General features: G+C 45.6%; 1 protein-coding gene across 1 annotated transcript in view; it reads left to right on the forward strand.

Annotated features, from left to right (window-relative positions):
• ANKRD2 (ankyrin repeat domain 2) overlaps positions 1–18,145 on the forward strand; it is a gene marked incomplete at its 3' end in the record, with an annotated part of 50,045 nt that overhangs the window by 18,836 nt on the left and 13,064 nt on the right. The window contains 3 exon segments of the mRNA XM_073595097.1: positions 3,590–3,697; positions 8,056–8,154; positions 11,209–11,307. Of these exon segments, the coding sequence (XP_073451198.1) occupies positions 3,590–3,697; positions 8,056–8,154; positions 11,209–11,307 (306 nt within the window).

Genomic DNA, 18,145 nt, shown 5'->3' on the forward strand with positions numbered 1-18,145 from the left:
GACCCCTTGAATGATTCTCTTTACATTGGAGGTCAGTCGGAAGAATGTTCCTTACATCGGTGATCAGTGAGAAGAATGTTCCTTACATTGGTGATCAGTGAGAAGAATGTTCCTTACATTGGTGATCAGTGAGAAGAATGTTCCTTACATTGGTGATCAGTGAGAAGAATGTTCCTTACATTGGTAATCAGTGGGAAGAATGTTCCTTACATTGGTGATCAGTGAGAAGAATGTCCCTTACATTGGTGATCAGTGAGAAGAATGTTCCTTACATTGGTGATCAGTGAGAAGAATGTTCCTTACATTGGTGATCAGTGAGAAGAATGTTCCTTACATTGGTGATCAGTGAGAAGAATGTTCCTTACATTGGTGATCAGTGGGAAGAATTTCTCCTTACATTGATGATCAGTGGGAAGAATGTTCCTTACATTGGTGATCAGTGAGAAGAATGTTCCTTACATTGGTGGTCAGTGAGAAGAATGTTCCTTACATTGGTGATCAGTGAGAAGAATGTTCCTTACATTGGTGATCAGTGGGAAGAATGTTCCTTACATTGGTGATCAGTGAGAAGAATGCTCCTTACATTGGTGATCAGTGAGAAGAATGTTCCTTACATTGGTGATCAGTGGGAAGAATGGTCCTTACATTGGTGGTCAGTGAGAAGAATGTTCCTTACATTGGTGATCAGTGGGAAGAATGGTCCTTACATTGGTGATCAGTGGGAAGAATGTCCCTTACATTGGTGATCAGTGGGAAGAATGGTCCTTACATTGGTGATCAGTGGGAAGAATGTTCCTTACATTGGTGATCAGTGAGAAGAATGCTCCTTACATTGGTGATCAGTGAGAAGAATGTTCCTTACATTGATGATCAGTGGGAAGAATGTTCCTTACATTGGTGATCAGTGAGAAGAATGTTCCTTACATTGGTGATCAGTGAGAAGAATGTTCCTTACATTGGTGATCAGTGAGAAGAATGTCCCTTACATTGGTGATCAGTGAGAAGAATGTCCTTACATTGGTGATCAGTGAGAAGAATGTTCCTTACATTGGTGATCAGTGGGAAGAATGTTCCTTACATTGGTGATCAGTGAGAAGAATGCTCCTTACATTGGTGATCAGTGAGAAGAATGTTCCTTACATTGGTGATCAGTGGGAAGAATGGTCCTTACATTGGTGGTCAGTGAGAAGAATGTTCCTTACATTGGTGATCAGTGGGAAGAATGTCCCTTACATTGGTGATCAGTGAGAAGAATGTTCCTTACATTGGTGATCAGTGAGAAGAATGTTCCTTACATTGGTGATCAGTGAGAAGAATGTTCCTTACATTGGTGATCAGTGAGAAGAATGTTCCTTACATTGGTGATCAGTGAGAAGAATGTTCCTTACATTGGTGATCAGTGAGAAGAATGTTCCTTACATTGGTGATCAGTGGGAAGAATGTTCCTTACATTGGTGATCAGTGAGAAGAATGTTCCTTACATTGGTGATCAGTGAGAAGAATGTTCCTTACATTGGTGATCAGTGAGAAGAATGTTCCTTACATTGGTGATCAGTGAGAAGAATGTTCCTTACATTGGTGATCAGTGAGAAGAATGTTCCTTACATTGGTGATCAGTGGGAAGAATGTTCCTTACATTGGTGATCAGTGAGAAGAATGTTCCTTACATTGGTGATCAGTGAGAAGAATGTTCCTTACATTGGTGATCAGTGAGAAGAATGTTCCTTACATTGGTGATCAGTGAGAAGAATGTTCCTTACATTGGTGATCAGTGGGAATAATGGTCCTTACATTGGTGATCAGTGGGAAGAATGTCCCTTACATTGGTGATCAGTGGGAAGAATGTTCCTTACATTGGTGATCAGTGAGAAGAATGTTCCTTACATTGGTGATCAGTGAGAAGAATGTTCCTTACATTGGTGATCAGTGAGAAGAATGTTCCTTACATTGGTGATCAATGAGAAGAATGTTCCTTACATTGGTGATCAGTGAGAAGAATGTTCCTTACATTGGTGATCAGTGAGAAGAATGTCCCTTACATTGGTGATCAGTGAGAAGAATGTTCCTTACATTGGTGATCAGTGAGAAGAATGTTCCTTACATTGGTGATCAGTGAGAAGAATGTTCCTTACATTGGTGATCAGTGAGAAGAATGTTCCTTACATTGGTGATCAGTGAGAAGAATGTTCCTTACATTGGTGATCAGTGGGAAGAATGTTCCTTACATTGGTGATCAGTGAGAAGAATGTTCCTTACATTGGTGATCAGTGAGAAGAATGCTCCTTACATTGGTGATCAGTGAGAAGAATGTTCCTTACATTGGAGGTCAGAGGGAAGAATGCTCTTTACATAATGATGTGTCCTGCCCCGTCGATCCCCTGTGATGCCCCTATCACATAACCCATGAGGCTGCAGGAGCCCACTGACAGAGCAGACAGGGGTGAAGCTGCATCATGTCATTAGGGGTTAGCTAACTGAGCCTGGAAGAGCCAGTTGGCTGAAGAAGACCAAGATAACGGCATCGGGCACAGGCTGTCACACCTGAACAGCAGATCGCTGCAAGACAACATTGGATCCACTGGGCAGGTAAGTATTTTGAAGAGAATCCAACTGTCAAGGTCAGGAGTCAGGCTCAGAGACCGGTAGCTATAGCAGTAGAGAGACTGCCATCGACCAGCAGGATAAGTGCACAAGGTCACTCTGGTGGATGACGCGGGCTCAACCAGTATGCACCAGAGCTCTTGATGGTGGGGATGGTTTTTGCTGTGTGTTAGACTGTTAGTACCAGGTTGCAGTCCTCAGGATCGCCCCAGCAGAAGGTGAGCAAGCCGGGGTCCAGTAGCAGATTTAGCAGGTAGGGATCAGGTAGAAGCTTAGTCAAGGAACAAGGCAAAAGTTGGTAAAAAGTGGTTGCAGGTTGGGATCATGCAGAAGCGTAGTGGAGGAACAAGCCAAAGGTTGGTAATGAGTGGCGTTGAAGATACGGCAGCATGAATGACAAGAGTGAGATATTGACTGAGAGGGCACAATAATCTGGCAAAGAGGAAGTGCAAAAGCATGGCTTAAACAGGAAGTTTAAAGGAGGAGCAGAGGAACAAGAGAAACAAGGAACACCAGAAACAAGACAGAAGGCAAGGTTGTCTAAGGAACCAGGCGGTGAGCTGTCCAGCATCTCAGGTGGCTCATCAATAGGAGAGACTGCCAGACACAGCAGAGATTGCAGGCTCAGATCCGGGTCTTGACACCAACAGGTAAAGGGGTGGGGGGGGTGGGGAGGGTCTCCTGCCACCAAGGGAAAACAGGTGTGTAGGTGCTAGAACATTCCCACATAACAGCTCCACCCGGTGCTCAGACCTCAAGGCTGCCGACGCCTGGACAGAATTGCCAATCCTTTGGCCGATAAGACACTTCACATATGTGAATTTAGACTTCATACTCAACTGTGTGCCCCAAGTTCAGCTTTAACAACTTCTAAATAAATTCCTCTGGGGGGGGGGGGGTATTTTGTTTCCGAATGTTTGCTTCGTATAATATAATAATCACTGTTGATAAACCTGGATGTTCATTGTACATAATTCCTGTCCAATAGACGGGGCCGATCCTGCCGGAAACATTCCTGAAAGCCGCGGTTGAAGGCAAGCTGAACATCATTGAGAAGTTTTTGGAGGATGGAGGATCTCCGGACACTTGTGATGAGGTAGGTCTATTAATAAGAATCCCCTGAATGGGCCGGCCTGGCCCGGCACTCTGTCTGAGAAACCTGAGCAGGACAGAATCTCATCAATGCATTGCCTGGACGGCGACTTGCATTCCCTCCCGGAGTTCCTGGGGATGCAAGCATACTCCGGGACATGGTTCTGTGTTCAGTCATGTGATGGCAATCAGCATTATTTCCCTCATTTCCTGGAAATACATCCAAAGGAAGGACCGGACACCCAGATAACCCACAGATGACACATAGTTACATAGTAGGCCAGGTTGAAAAAAGACACAAGCCCATCAAGTCCAACCATATGCATGTCCAACATGCTTATGTCTAATACAACATGTTTCACCTCTCAGGGGGGGGTTCATCTGTAAAATCTGTAGACCAGCCTTTCCGAACCTTCTTTACACCAGAGGAAACCTTGAAAGAAATGTAGGATCCTTAACCCTTGCAATAACCAATTCATTGGTGGTCAGTGATAGAACACCCCTTACATTGGTGGTCAGTGATAGAACACCCCTTACATTGGTGGTCAGTGATAGAACACCCCTTACATTGGTGGTCAGTGATAGAACACCCCTTACATTGGTGGTCAGTGATAGAACGCCCCTTACATTGGTGGCTATTGGGAAGAATGTCCCCCTTACAGCTAGGGTTGCCACCTCATCCTTTAAACCCGAACACATATGAATTACTCGGGTTCTGAGGCTAATTTAATGCAGATAAGGAACCAAGTGAGTTTAATTACCACCTTAATCAGCCCCAGAACCTGTATAACCGCTTGCCTACCGGGCACTTCCCCCCCCCCCCCTTCCTGCCCAGAACATTTTTCAGCTTTCAGCTCTGTCGCACTTTGAATGACAATTGCGCGGTCGTGGTACACTGTACTCAAACACATTTTTTTTATCATTTTCTTCACACAAATAGAGCTTTTCTTTTGGTGGTATTTAATCACCGCTGGGTTTTTAATTTTTTCCCCCCAAAAAAAAAAAGACCAAAAATTTTGGAAAAAAAAGATGTTTTTTACTTTTTTCTGTCAGTAAATTTTGTAACTAAGTAATTTTTCGCCTTCACTGATGTGCGCTGATGAGGCGGCACTGACGGGCACTGATAGGCTGAACTGGTGGGCATTGATGAGTTGGCACTTATGGGCACTGATGAGGTGGCACTGATGAGGAGGCACTAATATGCCGCACTTATGGGCACTGATAGGCGGCACTGTTAGGTGTCACTGATGGGCACTAAAAGGCGGCACTGGTGGGCACTAATAGGAGGCACGGATAGGCGGCACTGATGGGCACTGTTAGGTGTCACTGATGGGCACTAAAAGGCGGCGCTGGTGGGCACTAATAGGAGGCACGGATAGGCGGCAAGGATAGGCGGTACGGATGGGCACTAATGGCTGGCACTGATGGGTGACACTGATGGGCACTGATCAACAGCAGTGATGGGCATTGATGGGCAGCACTGATTGCCAGCACTAACTGGCATCGCTAATGGCCACTGATTGGTGGCACTTGTGGGCAGTGGTGGGCACTGATTGCTGCCACTGGTGGGGGCACCGATTGCTGGCAATGGTGGGCACTGATTGGTGACACTGTATTACTATACTGTAATCAGGGCACTGATGATCGGTGCCCTGATTACATGCCTAGATGTCCCCTGTGAGGAGATGCCGCTGATCGGTTCTCCTCGCCACACACTCTGATTGGACACAGCCGATCACATGGTTAAAGACCCGTGGACGCAACTCTTTACAGAGATCAGGGTCGCGCCGTGACCTAGCAACTCCGTGGGCGCGCGAGAGCGGCCGTTCTGGGATGCCATCATCATAGTTAATTACTATGTGTTGGGGTTTAAAGGGATGAGGTGGCGCCCCTACTTACAGCGGTGGTCAGACTTTCATCTTCACAGACAGCTACAAAGATCATTGGGGGTCATGCGGGTGGAGGAACTTGACTGACCTCAACCCCATAGAACACCTTTGGGATGAATTGGAGCGGAGACTGCGAGCCAGGCCTTCTCATCCAACATCAGTGCCTGACCTCACAAATGCTCTTCTGGAAGAATGGTCAAACACTCCCATAGACACATTCCTAAACCTTGTGGACAGCCTTCCCAGAAGAGTTGAAGCTGTTATAGCTGCAAAGGGCGGAGTCAACTCAATATTGAACCCTACGGACTAAGACTGGGATGTCATTAAAGTTCACGCGCGTGTAAAGGCAGGCGTCCCAATACTTATGGTAATAGAGTGTCTATGAAGATTCTCTCGGAGGATGGCTACACAAATGTGTTATTAATGCCCCTTTAGCTTGTAGTCTCTTCTTTGGTTGTCTCCTTCCCGTCCTATCAATGTTTGTAAAAAGTTGGCGAGGCGGTGAAAAGCGCGCAGGCTGCACATATTCCCAGACGGGCTGTAAACCAATCAGATCAGGTTAGGTCTCGGCAATGATTTATTTATTAGGGTATAAATAGCGGCGCACAGACCTCGGGGACAGGCGAGTGATTTGGATGAGATCTCCGGAGCTCGGTGTGAGGGGGATATGAAGGACATACGAGGGACACAAATCCTGTACAACGTAATACGCCCCACATACAAATATATCAATGAGAGGAGGAGGAGGAGACCACAAAACCACCAATACATACAAAGATCGTATGCACTGCTGATAAAAACAGAGGAACTGCGGTCCGCTCACATCATTTGTAATTAAAAAAACATCTTTGGCATTCTGAAGCTTCCCTCCAACCGCTTTGCATATTATTTTATATATATATACTGCGATTCCGTACTCGCCAAATATGCCGCAGAAATCTCCCTCCGCTGAGTCTGGCTGCAGCCATTTTAACTGTGGGCAGCTGCCTGTTCACTTCCTGGATTTACACATGGGGGCACGCCTCCCAGCTCTGCAGCTCTCGTTGGCCCTCTTATGACTCCCTTCCTGGCAAACTCTCAGGAGAGTGATAGAGAGCTGTGATGTCATAAGCCTAGGCTAATGACCAGACAAGAGACAGGAAGTGGGCTGTATAAGGGATTTACTGGCAGGAAAAAAAATATATGTTTTACTATCCAAAGTTATAACAAGGAGAAGAGCAGAAGCTTTAACCCTTTCATGACTAAGCCTATTTTTGAAATTTGGTGTTTACAAGTTAAAATCCGTATTTTTTGCTAGAAAATTACTTAGAGTTCCCAAACATTATATATATTTTTTTTAGCAGAGAATCTAGAGAATAAAATGGAGATTGTTGCAATATTTTATGTCACACGGTATTTGTGCAGCGGTGTTTTAAACGCAAATTTTTGGAAAAGTGACACTTTCATGAATTTTTAAAAAATCCAAACAGTAAAGTTACCCCAACTTTTTTGTATAATGTGAAAGATGATGTTACGCCGAGTAAATAGATACCAAACATGTCACCCTTTATAATTGCACGCAGTCGTGGAATGGCGACAAACTACGGTACCTAAGAATTTCCATAGGCGACGCTTTTAATTTTTTTTACGGTTACCAGGTTAGAGTTACAGAGGAGGTCTAGGGCTAGAATTATTGCTCTCGCTCTGACGATCGCGGCGATACCTCACATGTGTGATTTGAACACCGTTTACATAGGCGGGCGCGACTTCCGTATGCGTTTTCTTCGCTGTGCGAGCTCGCGGGGACGGGAGCTCTTTATAAAAAAATTTTTTTTTTTATTTATTTTTTTTTTTTTTATACTTGTAAATTGTGTTTAAAATAAACATTTTTTTATTTTTTTAATTTTATTGCGGTCACAAGGAATGTAAACATCCCTTGTGACAGCAATAGGTGGTGACAGGTCCTCTTTATGGAGGGATCGGGGGTTCTAAAAGACCCCAAATTCCTCCTTTGCACTTCACAGTATTCAGATCGCCGAAAACGGCGATTCTGAACACTGTATATATTTTTAAAACCGGCGCCATTGGCAGCCGAGTAAACGGGAAGTGACGTCATGACGTCGCTTCCGCGTTTACATTGAGGAGGCTGGAACGCAGCCGCCCACGGCTGCGTTCCAGCCCGCCGATTGGACAGCCGATTGGACACCGGGCCTCCCGATCGCACGGGAGGCCCGGTAAGAGCGGCGGCTTTAAATATATAGATCGGTGGGTCTCCAAACTTTCTGAACACAGGGCCAACTCCGTATATAACATTTGTATTGTGTGTTTTTTCTGGATTTTTGGTTGATCTTCGGTCTCCATCATATAAAATACATCTATGATAGAAATGATAGACCCTTCATTTGTTTTCCAGCGTGGAATCGATTGTTTTCTATGAATGAAGCTTTGCTATGACTGATCTCTGTGAGCTGACCTTGCTGTGTGTTTCTTGCAGTTCAGGCGGACCGGCCTTCACAGAGCGTCACTGGAGGGTCACATAGAGATCATCAAGAAACTCATCGACAGCGGAGCGTCCGTCAACTTCAGAGACCGGGTACGACGGCGACTCGTCCGTCCAGCACAACCAAACCTTCGTTTACATGACAGCAGCGACCGGCCGCTGTGTTATCAGAGAATTGCGAACAGCGCGCCTTTTCCTAACAATCCGACTTCAGTATTTACAGTGCCGCGAAAAAGTATTCACACCCCATTGACATTTCCCACATTTTGTCATGTTACAACCAAAAAAACGTAAATGTATTTTATTGGGATTTTATGTGATGGACCAACACAAAGTGGCACATAATTGTGAAGTGGAAGGAAAATGATAAATGATACAAATAAATATGTGAAAAGTGTGGGGGGGGCATTTGTATGGCGCCCCCCGGAGTCAATACTTTGTAGAACCCCCTTTCTCTACAAGTCTTTTTGGGGATGTCTCTACCAGCTTTGCACATCTAGAGAGGACATTTCTGCCCATTCTTCTTTGTAAAATATCTCAAGTTTTGTCAGATTGGATGGAGAGCGTCTGTGAACAGCAATTTTCAAGTCTTGCCACAGATTCTCAATGTGATTTAGGTCTGGACTGTGACTGGGCCATTCTAACACATGAATATGCTTTGATCTAAACCATTCCATTGTAGCTCTGGCTGTATGTTTAGGGTCCTTGTCCTGCTGGAAGGTGAACCTCCGCCCCAGTCTCAAGTCTTTTGTAGACTCTAACAGGTTTTCTTCTAAGATTGTCCCGTATTTGGCTCCATCCATCTTCCCATCAACTCTGACCAGCTTCCCTGTCCCTGCTGAAGAAAACCATCCCCACCACATGATGCTGCCACCACCATGTTTCATGGTGGGGATGGTGTGTTCAGGGTGATGGGCAGTGTTAGTTTTCCCCACACATAGAGTTTTGCTTTTAGGCCAAAAAGTTGAATTTTGGTCTCCTCTGACCAGAGCACCTTCTTCCACATGTTTGCTGTGTCCTCCACATGGCTTCTCACAAACTACAAACAGGACTTCTTATGACTTTCTTTCACCAATGTCTTTCTTCTTGTCACTCTTCCATAAAGGGCAGATTTGTGGAGAACACGACTAATAGTTGTCCTGTGGACAGATTCTCCCACCTGAGCTGTGGATCTCTGCAGCTCCTCCAGAGTTACCATGGACCTCTTGGCTCTTCTCTGATGAATGCTCTCCTTGCCCGGCCGGTCAGTTTAGGTGGACGGCCATGTCTTGGTAGGTTTGCAGTTGTGCCATACTCTTTCCAGTTTCTGATGATGGATTGAACAGAGCTCTGTGAGATGTTCAAAGCTTGGGAGATTTTTCTATAACCTAACCCTGCCTTATACTTCTCCACAACTTTATCCCTGACCTGTCTGGTGTGTTCCTTGGCCTTCATGATGCTGTTTGTTCACTAAGGTTCTCTAACAAACCTCTGAGGGCTTCACAGAACAGCTATATTTATACTGAGATTAAATGACACACAGGTGGACTCTATTTACTAATTAGGTGACTTCTGAAGGCAATTGGTTCCACTAGATCTTAGTTAGGGGTATCAGAGTAAAGGGGGCTGAAAGCAAATGCCCCTCCCCCCCCCCCACACTTTTCACATATTTATTTGTATCATTTATCATTTTCCTTCCACTTCACAATTATGTGACACTTTGTGTTGGTCTATCACATAAAATCCCAATAAAATACATTTACGTCTTTGGTTGTAACATGAAAAAATGTGGAACATTTCAAGGGGTGTGAATACTTTTTCAAGGCACTGTACATCATTAAATGTGTTTTTTTTTCAGTTTCAATGCATGATTTTGATGTGGCATTTTGCAGTCCCTGTACAGCAGGGCTCAGACTGGAGGAAGGAAGAAGCAGCACAAGGAACTGATAAGAGTAGAGAACTTGACTTGGCGTCAACCAATCCCATATACAGCAGAGCTCAGACTAGGAGAGGGAGGAGCTGTACAAGGCGCCAATCAGTTATGTTGCAGTGCTTACAAATGACATGCTGACAGCAGGAGAGAGCAGAGTGACAGAGAGATCAGCTCGTCAGTCTGCTGCTTCTCCTTTTACTGTCCAATCACAGGGGGGGGGGGGGGGGGGATAGTACAAGACCTGCAAGTGTTACTGAATTGTAGGAAAAAAAAAATCTGGTCTCCTGCAGACAAGGCTGTGCAAATCTCTGAACTGGATGGACAGAAAGGCCGATCCTATAGAAGGTAAAATGGTTTTCTTAGATGTTAAAGGGACAAATAAAGATCACCCAACACATTTTGAGGGTCCAAAAAATACCCTCCTTCTTCAAGGCTCGCAATAGGAAACAATGGCGAACCACTTCTATGACTAATCGCCGATGGGTGCCGCGAAATGCATCAGAGGGCGTGGCTTAGGAGGAGTTCAAGGCTGAGCCGTTCACATTCCTCTCCACCCGTGTTATGCGGGGGTCTCTCATCCCCCCCAATACCAAACCAACTACTGATAGGATCTGTGAAGATTATCACACTGGATAAAATACTATTCTAGGTCCAGGCATTACTCCTGATACATTGTTTCTTATTGCAAGCCCTGATGAAGAGAGCATTTCTGGACTTGAAATGCGTTGGAAGTTCCTTTTTAACTTCCCTTTGACCCTTACCGGAATAAAACTGTACCAGTGAAAATCGAAGCTACCACACCACTGCTGAGAGGTCCAGATCCGACTTTACTCCAGTAAAGGCCAGGGCTGCCTATCGAATGGGTCGCCAACGCCTTTCGAGCATCAAAAACCACCCTCTTCATCAGGACTTGGGACTGAAACCGTATAAATGGACTAGAAGGGAACCGGAGCTTTATTGCTATGTCCGCAATAGTGAATGGTGGTGTGGGACTTCTTAGTGTTACCTACACCCTATGGCAGGCCATGGGTCTCACAGGGCTGTCCAATCAGAGACAGGGTTGGGCTGTTTAGGGTCAGTGTGGGCGTCCATAGCCGGGCAACTGTCAACTTTTTTTTTTTTTCGTTTTTGACTTTTTTGTATAGCAGGTGGCTGTCTTGTGTTTTTAGATTGCACAGAATTTTCAAATAAATTGGAACCTTGAATGAAAATTCGACCTATGCTTTGCCTTGTAGTTGGATTCCACGGCGATTTACTGGGCATGCCGCGGCGGGAAGCTGGAGGTTGTGAAGCTTCTTCAGGACCACGGAGCGGAAATCAACGTGAAAGACAAGGTAGTACGAGTTTCCACCACTTGGCTTTTTCTGGCACTTTTTGTTCACAAGTTTAAATTGGTATTTTTCTTGTTAGAAAATTACTTAGAACCCCCAAACATTATTTATATATATATATATATATATATATATATATATATATATATATATATATATATATATAATATTATTATTATACATATTATTTATTTATTTATTTTTTAAAGAAGAGACCCTAGAGAATAAAATGGCGATTGTTGCAATATTTTATGCCACTTGGTATTTGCGCAGCGGTCTTTCAAATGCAATTGTTTTGGGAAATTTCTTTAAAAAAATAATAGGTTTTCCCAATTTTTTTTGTAGAATGTGAAAGATGATGTTACACCAAGTAAATAGATACCTAACATGTCACGCTTTAAAATTGTACACGCCCGTGAAATGGCGACAAACTGCAGTACTTAAAAATCTCCATAGGCGGCGCTTTAAAAATTTGTACAGGTTACCGGTTTACAGAGGAGGTCTGGCCCTAGAATTATTGCTCTCGCTCTAACGATCGCAGTGATTCCTCACATGTGTGGTGCGGACACCGTTTACACATGCGTGCGCAACTTATGTATGCATTCGCTTCTCCATGGAGGGATGGGGAGCTTTAATTTAATTTTTCTTTCTTATTTATTTTACTTTTTGTTTTTACACTGTTCCTTTTTTTTATCACCTTTATTCCTATTACAAAGAATGTAAACATCCCATGTAATAGAAATAAGGGATGACAGGTCCTCTTTATGGAGATCTCATGTAATAGAAATAAGAGATGACAGGTCCTCTTTATGGAGATCTCATGTAATAGAAATAAGAGATGACAGGTCCTCTTTATGGAGATCTCATGTAATAGAAATAAGAGATGACAGGTCCTCTTTATGGAGATCTCATGTAATAGAAATAAGAGATGACAGGTCCTCTTTATGGAGATCTCATGTAATAGAAATAAGAGATGACAGGTCCTCTTTATGGAGATCTCATGTAATAGAAATAAGAGATGACAGGTCCTCTTTATGGAGATCTCATGTAATAGAAATAAGAGATGACAGGTCCTCTTTATGGAGATCTCATGTAATAGAAATAAGAGATGACAGGTCCTCTTTATGGAGATCTCATGTAATAGAAATAAGAGATGACAGGTCCTCTTTATAGAGAGATCTCATGTAATAGAAATAAGAGATGACAGGTCCTCTTTATGGAGATCTTGTAATAGAAATAAGAGATGACAGGTCCTCTTTATGGAGATCTCATGTAATAGAAATAAGAGATGACAGGTCCTCTTTATGGAGAGATCTCATGTAATAGAAATAAGAGATGACAGGTCCTCTTTATGGAGATCATGTAATAGAAATAAGAGATGACAGGTCCTCTTTATGGAGATCATGTAATAGAAATAAGAGATGACAGGTCCTCTTTATGGAGAGATCTCATGTAATAGAAATAAGAGATGACAGGTCCTCTTTATGGAGATCATGTAATAGTAATAAGAGATGACAGGTCCTCTTTATGGAGATCTCATGTAATAGAAATAAGAGATGACAGGTCCTCTTTATGGAGATCTCATGTAATAGAAATAAGAGATGACAGGTCCTCTTTATGGAGATCATGTAATAGTAATAAGAGATGACAGGTCCTCTTTATGGAGATCATGTAATAGAAATAAGAGATGACAGGTCCTCTTTATGGAGAGATCTCATGTAATAGAAATAAGATATGACAGGTCCTCTTTATGGAGATCTCATGTAATAGAAATAAGAGATGACAGGTCCTCTTTATGGAGATCTCATGTAATAGAAATAAGAGATGACAGGTCCTCTTTATGGAGATCATGTAATAGTAATAAGAGATGACAGGTCCTCTTTATGGAGATCATGTAATAGAAATAAGAGATGACAGGTCCTCTTTATGGAGATCTCATGTAATAGAAATAAGAGATGACAGGTCCTCTTTATGGAGATCTCATGTAATAGAAATAAGAGATGACAGGTCCTCTTTATGGAGATCTCATGTAATAGAAATAAGAGATGACAGGTCCTCTTTATGGAGAGATCTCATGTAATAGAAATAAGAGATGACAGGTCCTCTTTATGGAGATCATGTAATAGAAATAAGAGATGACAGGTCCTCTTTATGGAGATCTCATGTAATAGAAATAAGAGATGACAGGTCCTCTTTATGGAGAGATCTCATGTAATAGAAATAAGAGATGACAGGTCCTCTTTATGGAGATCATGTAATAGAAATAAGAGATGACAGGTCCTCTTTATGGAGAGATCTCATGTAATAGAAATAAGAGATGACAGGTCCTCTTTATGGAGATCTCATGTAATAGAAATAAGAGATGACAGGTCCTCTTTATGGAGAGATCTCATGTAATAGAAATAAGAGATGACAGGTCCTCTTTATGGAGATCTCATGTAATAGAAATAAGAGATGACAGGTCCTCTTTATGGAGATCATGTAATAGAAATAAGAGATGACAGGTCCTCTTTATGGAGATCATGTAATAGAAATAAGAGATGACAGGTCCTCTTTATGGAGATCTCATGTAATAGAAATAAGAGATGACAGGTCCTCTTTATGGAGATCTCATGTAATAGAAATAAGAGATGACAGGTCCTCTTTATGGAGAGATCTCATGTAATAGAAATAAGAGATGACAGGTCCTCTTTATGGAGAGATCTCATGTAATAGAAATAAGAGATGACAGGTCCTCTTTATGGAGAGATCTCATGTAATAGAAATAAGAGATGACAGGTCCTCTTTATGGAGATCTCATGTAATAGAAATAAGAGATGACAGGTCCTCTTTATGGAGAGATCTCATGTAATAGAAATAAGAGATGACAGGTCCTCTTTATGGAGATCATGTAATAGAAATAAGAGATGACAGGTCCTCTTTATGGAGAGATCTCATGTAATAGAAATAAGAGATGACAGGTCCTCTTTATGGAGATCATGTAATAGAAATAAGAGATGACAGGTCCTCTTTATGGAGAGATCTCATGTAATAGAAATAAGAGATGACAGGTCCTCTTTATGGAGATCTCATGTAATAGAAATAAGAGATGACAGGTCCTCTTTATGGAGATCTCATGTAATAGAAATAAGAGATGACAGGTCCTCTTTATGAGAGATCTCATGTAATAGAAATAAGAGATGACAGGTCCTCTTTATGGAGATCTCATGTAATAGAAATAAGAGATGACAGGTCCTCTTTATGGAGAGATCTCATGTAAGCTTTGAGATTTCCTACCTATAGACATTCTCCAAGTATTTCTCTTCTCTTTCTTTATTCTTCTTTATTTTAAATTATTATTATTATACAGGATTTATATAGCGCCAACAGTTTACACAGCACTTTACAATACAAAGGAGGACAGTACGATTACAATACCGTTCAATAAAGAAGGAATAGGAGGGCCTTGCTCATGGAGCTTACAATCTTCCTTCAATACTTGATAAGTTACTGACGAAAAAAACTATCACTGGATGCTTGTTTGGGGTCAGCAATGAAGCAACCCTAATCCCGAGCTCGCCCCATTACCCCTTATATGACAGCCCAATGTATATATACAGCGGCATGGCAGGGAGACCTCACTGCCCATCCACCACATACACTCACCGGCCCCCTTTATTAGGACCCCCTTGCTAGTACCAGGTTGGACCCCCTTTGGCCTTCATTCTTGGTGGCATAGATACAACAAGGTGTTGGAAACGTTCCTCAGAGGTTTTGCTCCATAGTGACCTGATAACATCACACAGTGGCTGCAGATTTGTCGGCTGCACATCCATGATGCCAATCTCCCATTCCACCACATCCCAAAGGTGCTCTATTGGATGAGATGTGGTGAGTGTGGAGGCCATTGGAGGACAGGGACCTCATTGTCCAGTGGTGAGATGATTGAAGCTTTGTGACATGGTGAATTATCCTGCTGGAAGGAGCCATCAGAAGATGGGGACACTGTAGTCATAAAGGGATGGACATGGTCACCAACAATACTCAGGTACCCCATCCCCCCACACCATTACACCCCCACCACCAGCCTGAACCGGTGATATCCCATCCCCCACACCATTACACCCCCACCACCAGCCTGAACCAGTGATACCCCATCCCCCACACCATTACACCCCCACCACCAGCCTGAACCGGTGATATCCCATCCCCCACACCATTACACCCCCCACCACCAGCCTGAACCGGTGATACCCCATCCCCCACACCATTACACCCCCACCACCAGCCTGAACCGGTGATATCCCATCCCCCACACCATTACACCCCCACCACCAGCCTGAACCGGTGATATCCCATCCCCCACACCATTACACCTCCACCACCAGCCTGAACCGGTGATATCCCATCCCCCCACACCATTACACCCCCACCACCAGCCTGAACCGGTGATATCCCATCCCCCACACCATTACACCCCCACCACCAGCCTGAACCGGTGATATCCCATCCCCCACACCATTACACCCCCACCACCAGCCTGAACCGGTGATATCCCATCCCCCACACCATTACACCTCCACCACCAGCCTGAACCAGTGATACCCCATCCCCCCACACCATTACACCCCCACCACCAGCCTGAACCGGTGATATCCCATCCCCCACACCATTACACCCCCACCACCAGCCTGAACCGGTGATATCCCATCCCCCACACCATTACACCCCCCACCACCAGCCTGAACCGGTGATATCCCATCCCCCACACCATTACACCCCCACCACCAGCCTGAACCGGTGATATCCCATCCCCCACACCAGTACACCCCCCACCACCAGCCTGAACCGGTGATATCCCATCCCCCACACCAGTACACCCCCCACCACCAGCCTGAACCGGTGATATCCCATCCCCCACACCATTACACCCCCACCACCAGCCTGAACCGGTGATATCCCATCCCCCACACCATTACACCCCCCACCACCAGCCTGAACCGGTGATATCCCATCCCCCACACCATTACACCCCCACCACCAGCCTGAACCGGTGATATCCCATCCCCCACACCACTACACCCCCACCACCAGCCTGAACCGGTGATATCCCATCCCCCACACCATTACACCCCCACCACCAGCCTGAACCGGTGATATCCCATCCCCCACACCACTACACCCCCACCACCAGCCTGAACCGGTGATATCCCATCCCCCACACCATTACACCCCCACCACCAGCCTGAACCGGTGATATCCCATCCCCCACACCATTACACCTCCACCACCAGCCTGAACCGGTGATATCCCATCCCCCACACCATTACACCCCCACCACCAGCCTGAACCGGTGATATCCCATCCCCCACACCATTACACCTCCACCACCAGCCTGAACCAGTGATACCCCATCCCCCCACACCATTACACCCCCACCACCAGCCTGAACCGGTGATATCCCATCCCCCACACCATTACACCCCCACCAGCAGCCTGAACCGGTGATATCCCATCCCCCACACCATTACACCCCCACCACCAGCCTGAACCGGTGATACCCCATCCCCCACACCATTACACCCCACCACCAGCCTGAACCGGTGATATCCCATCCCCCACACCATTACACCCCCACCACCAGCCTGAACCGGTGATATCCCATCCCCCACACCATTACACCCCCACCACCAGCCTGAACCGGTGATATCCCATCCCCCCACACCATTACACCCCCACCACCAGCCTGAACCAGTGATATCCCATCCCCCACACCATTACACCCCCACCACCAGCCTGAACCAGTGATACCCCATCCCCCCACACCATTACACCCCCACCACCAGCCTGAACCGGTGATATCCCATCCCCCACACCATTACACCCCCACCAGCAGCCTGAACCGGTGATATCCCATCCCCCACACCATTACACCCCCCACCACCAGCCTGAACCGGTGATACCCCATCCCCCACACCATTACACCCCCACCACCAGCCTGAACCGGTGATATCCCATCCCCCACACCATTACACCCCCACCACCAGCCTGAACCGGTGATATCCCATCCCCCACACCATTACACCTCCACCACCAGCCTGAACCAGTGATACCCCATCCCCCCACACCATTACACCCCCACCACCAGCCTGAACCGGTGATATCCCATCCCCCACACCATTACACCCCCACCAGCAGCCTGAACCGGTGATATCCCATCCCCCACACCATTACACCCCCCACCACCAGCCTGAACCGGTGATATCCCATCCCCCACACCATTACACCCCCACCACCAGCCTGAACCGGTGATATCCCATCCCCCACACCATTACACCCCCACCACCAGCCTGAACCGGTGATACCCCATCCCCCACACCATTACACTCCCACCACCAGCCTGAACCGGTGATACCCCATCCCCCACACCATTACACCCCCACCACCAGCCTGAACCGGTGATATCCCATCCCCCACACCATTACACCCCCACCACCAGCCTGAACCGGTGATACCCCATCCCCCACACCATTACACTCCCACCACCAGCCTGAACCGGTGATACCCCATCCCCCACACCATTACACCCCCACCACCAGCCTGAACCGGTGATATCCCATCCCCCACACCATTACACTCCCACCACCAGCCTGAACCGGTGATACCCCATCCCCCACACCATTACACCCCCACCACCAGCCTGAACCGGTGATATCCCATCCCCCACACCACTACACCCCCACCACCAGCCTGAACCGGTGATATCCCATCCCCCACACCATTACACCCCCACCACCAGCCTGAACCGGTGATATCCCATCCCCCACACCATTACACCCCCACCACCAGCCTGAACCAGTGA

The sequence above is a fragment of the Aquarana catesbeiana genome, linkage group LG08 (genome assembly GCF_042186555.1).
Source record: "Aquarana catesbeiana isolate 2022-GZ linkage group LG08, ASM4218655v1, whole genome shotgun sequence".
In the NCBI taxonomy this organism is placed as follows: domain Eukaryota; kingdom Metazoa; phylum Chordata; class Amphibia; order Anura; family Ranidae; genus Aquarana; species Aquarana catesbeiana.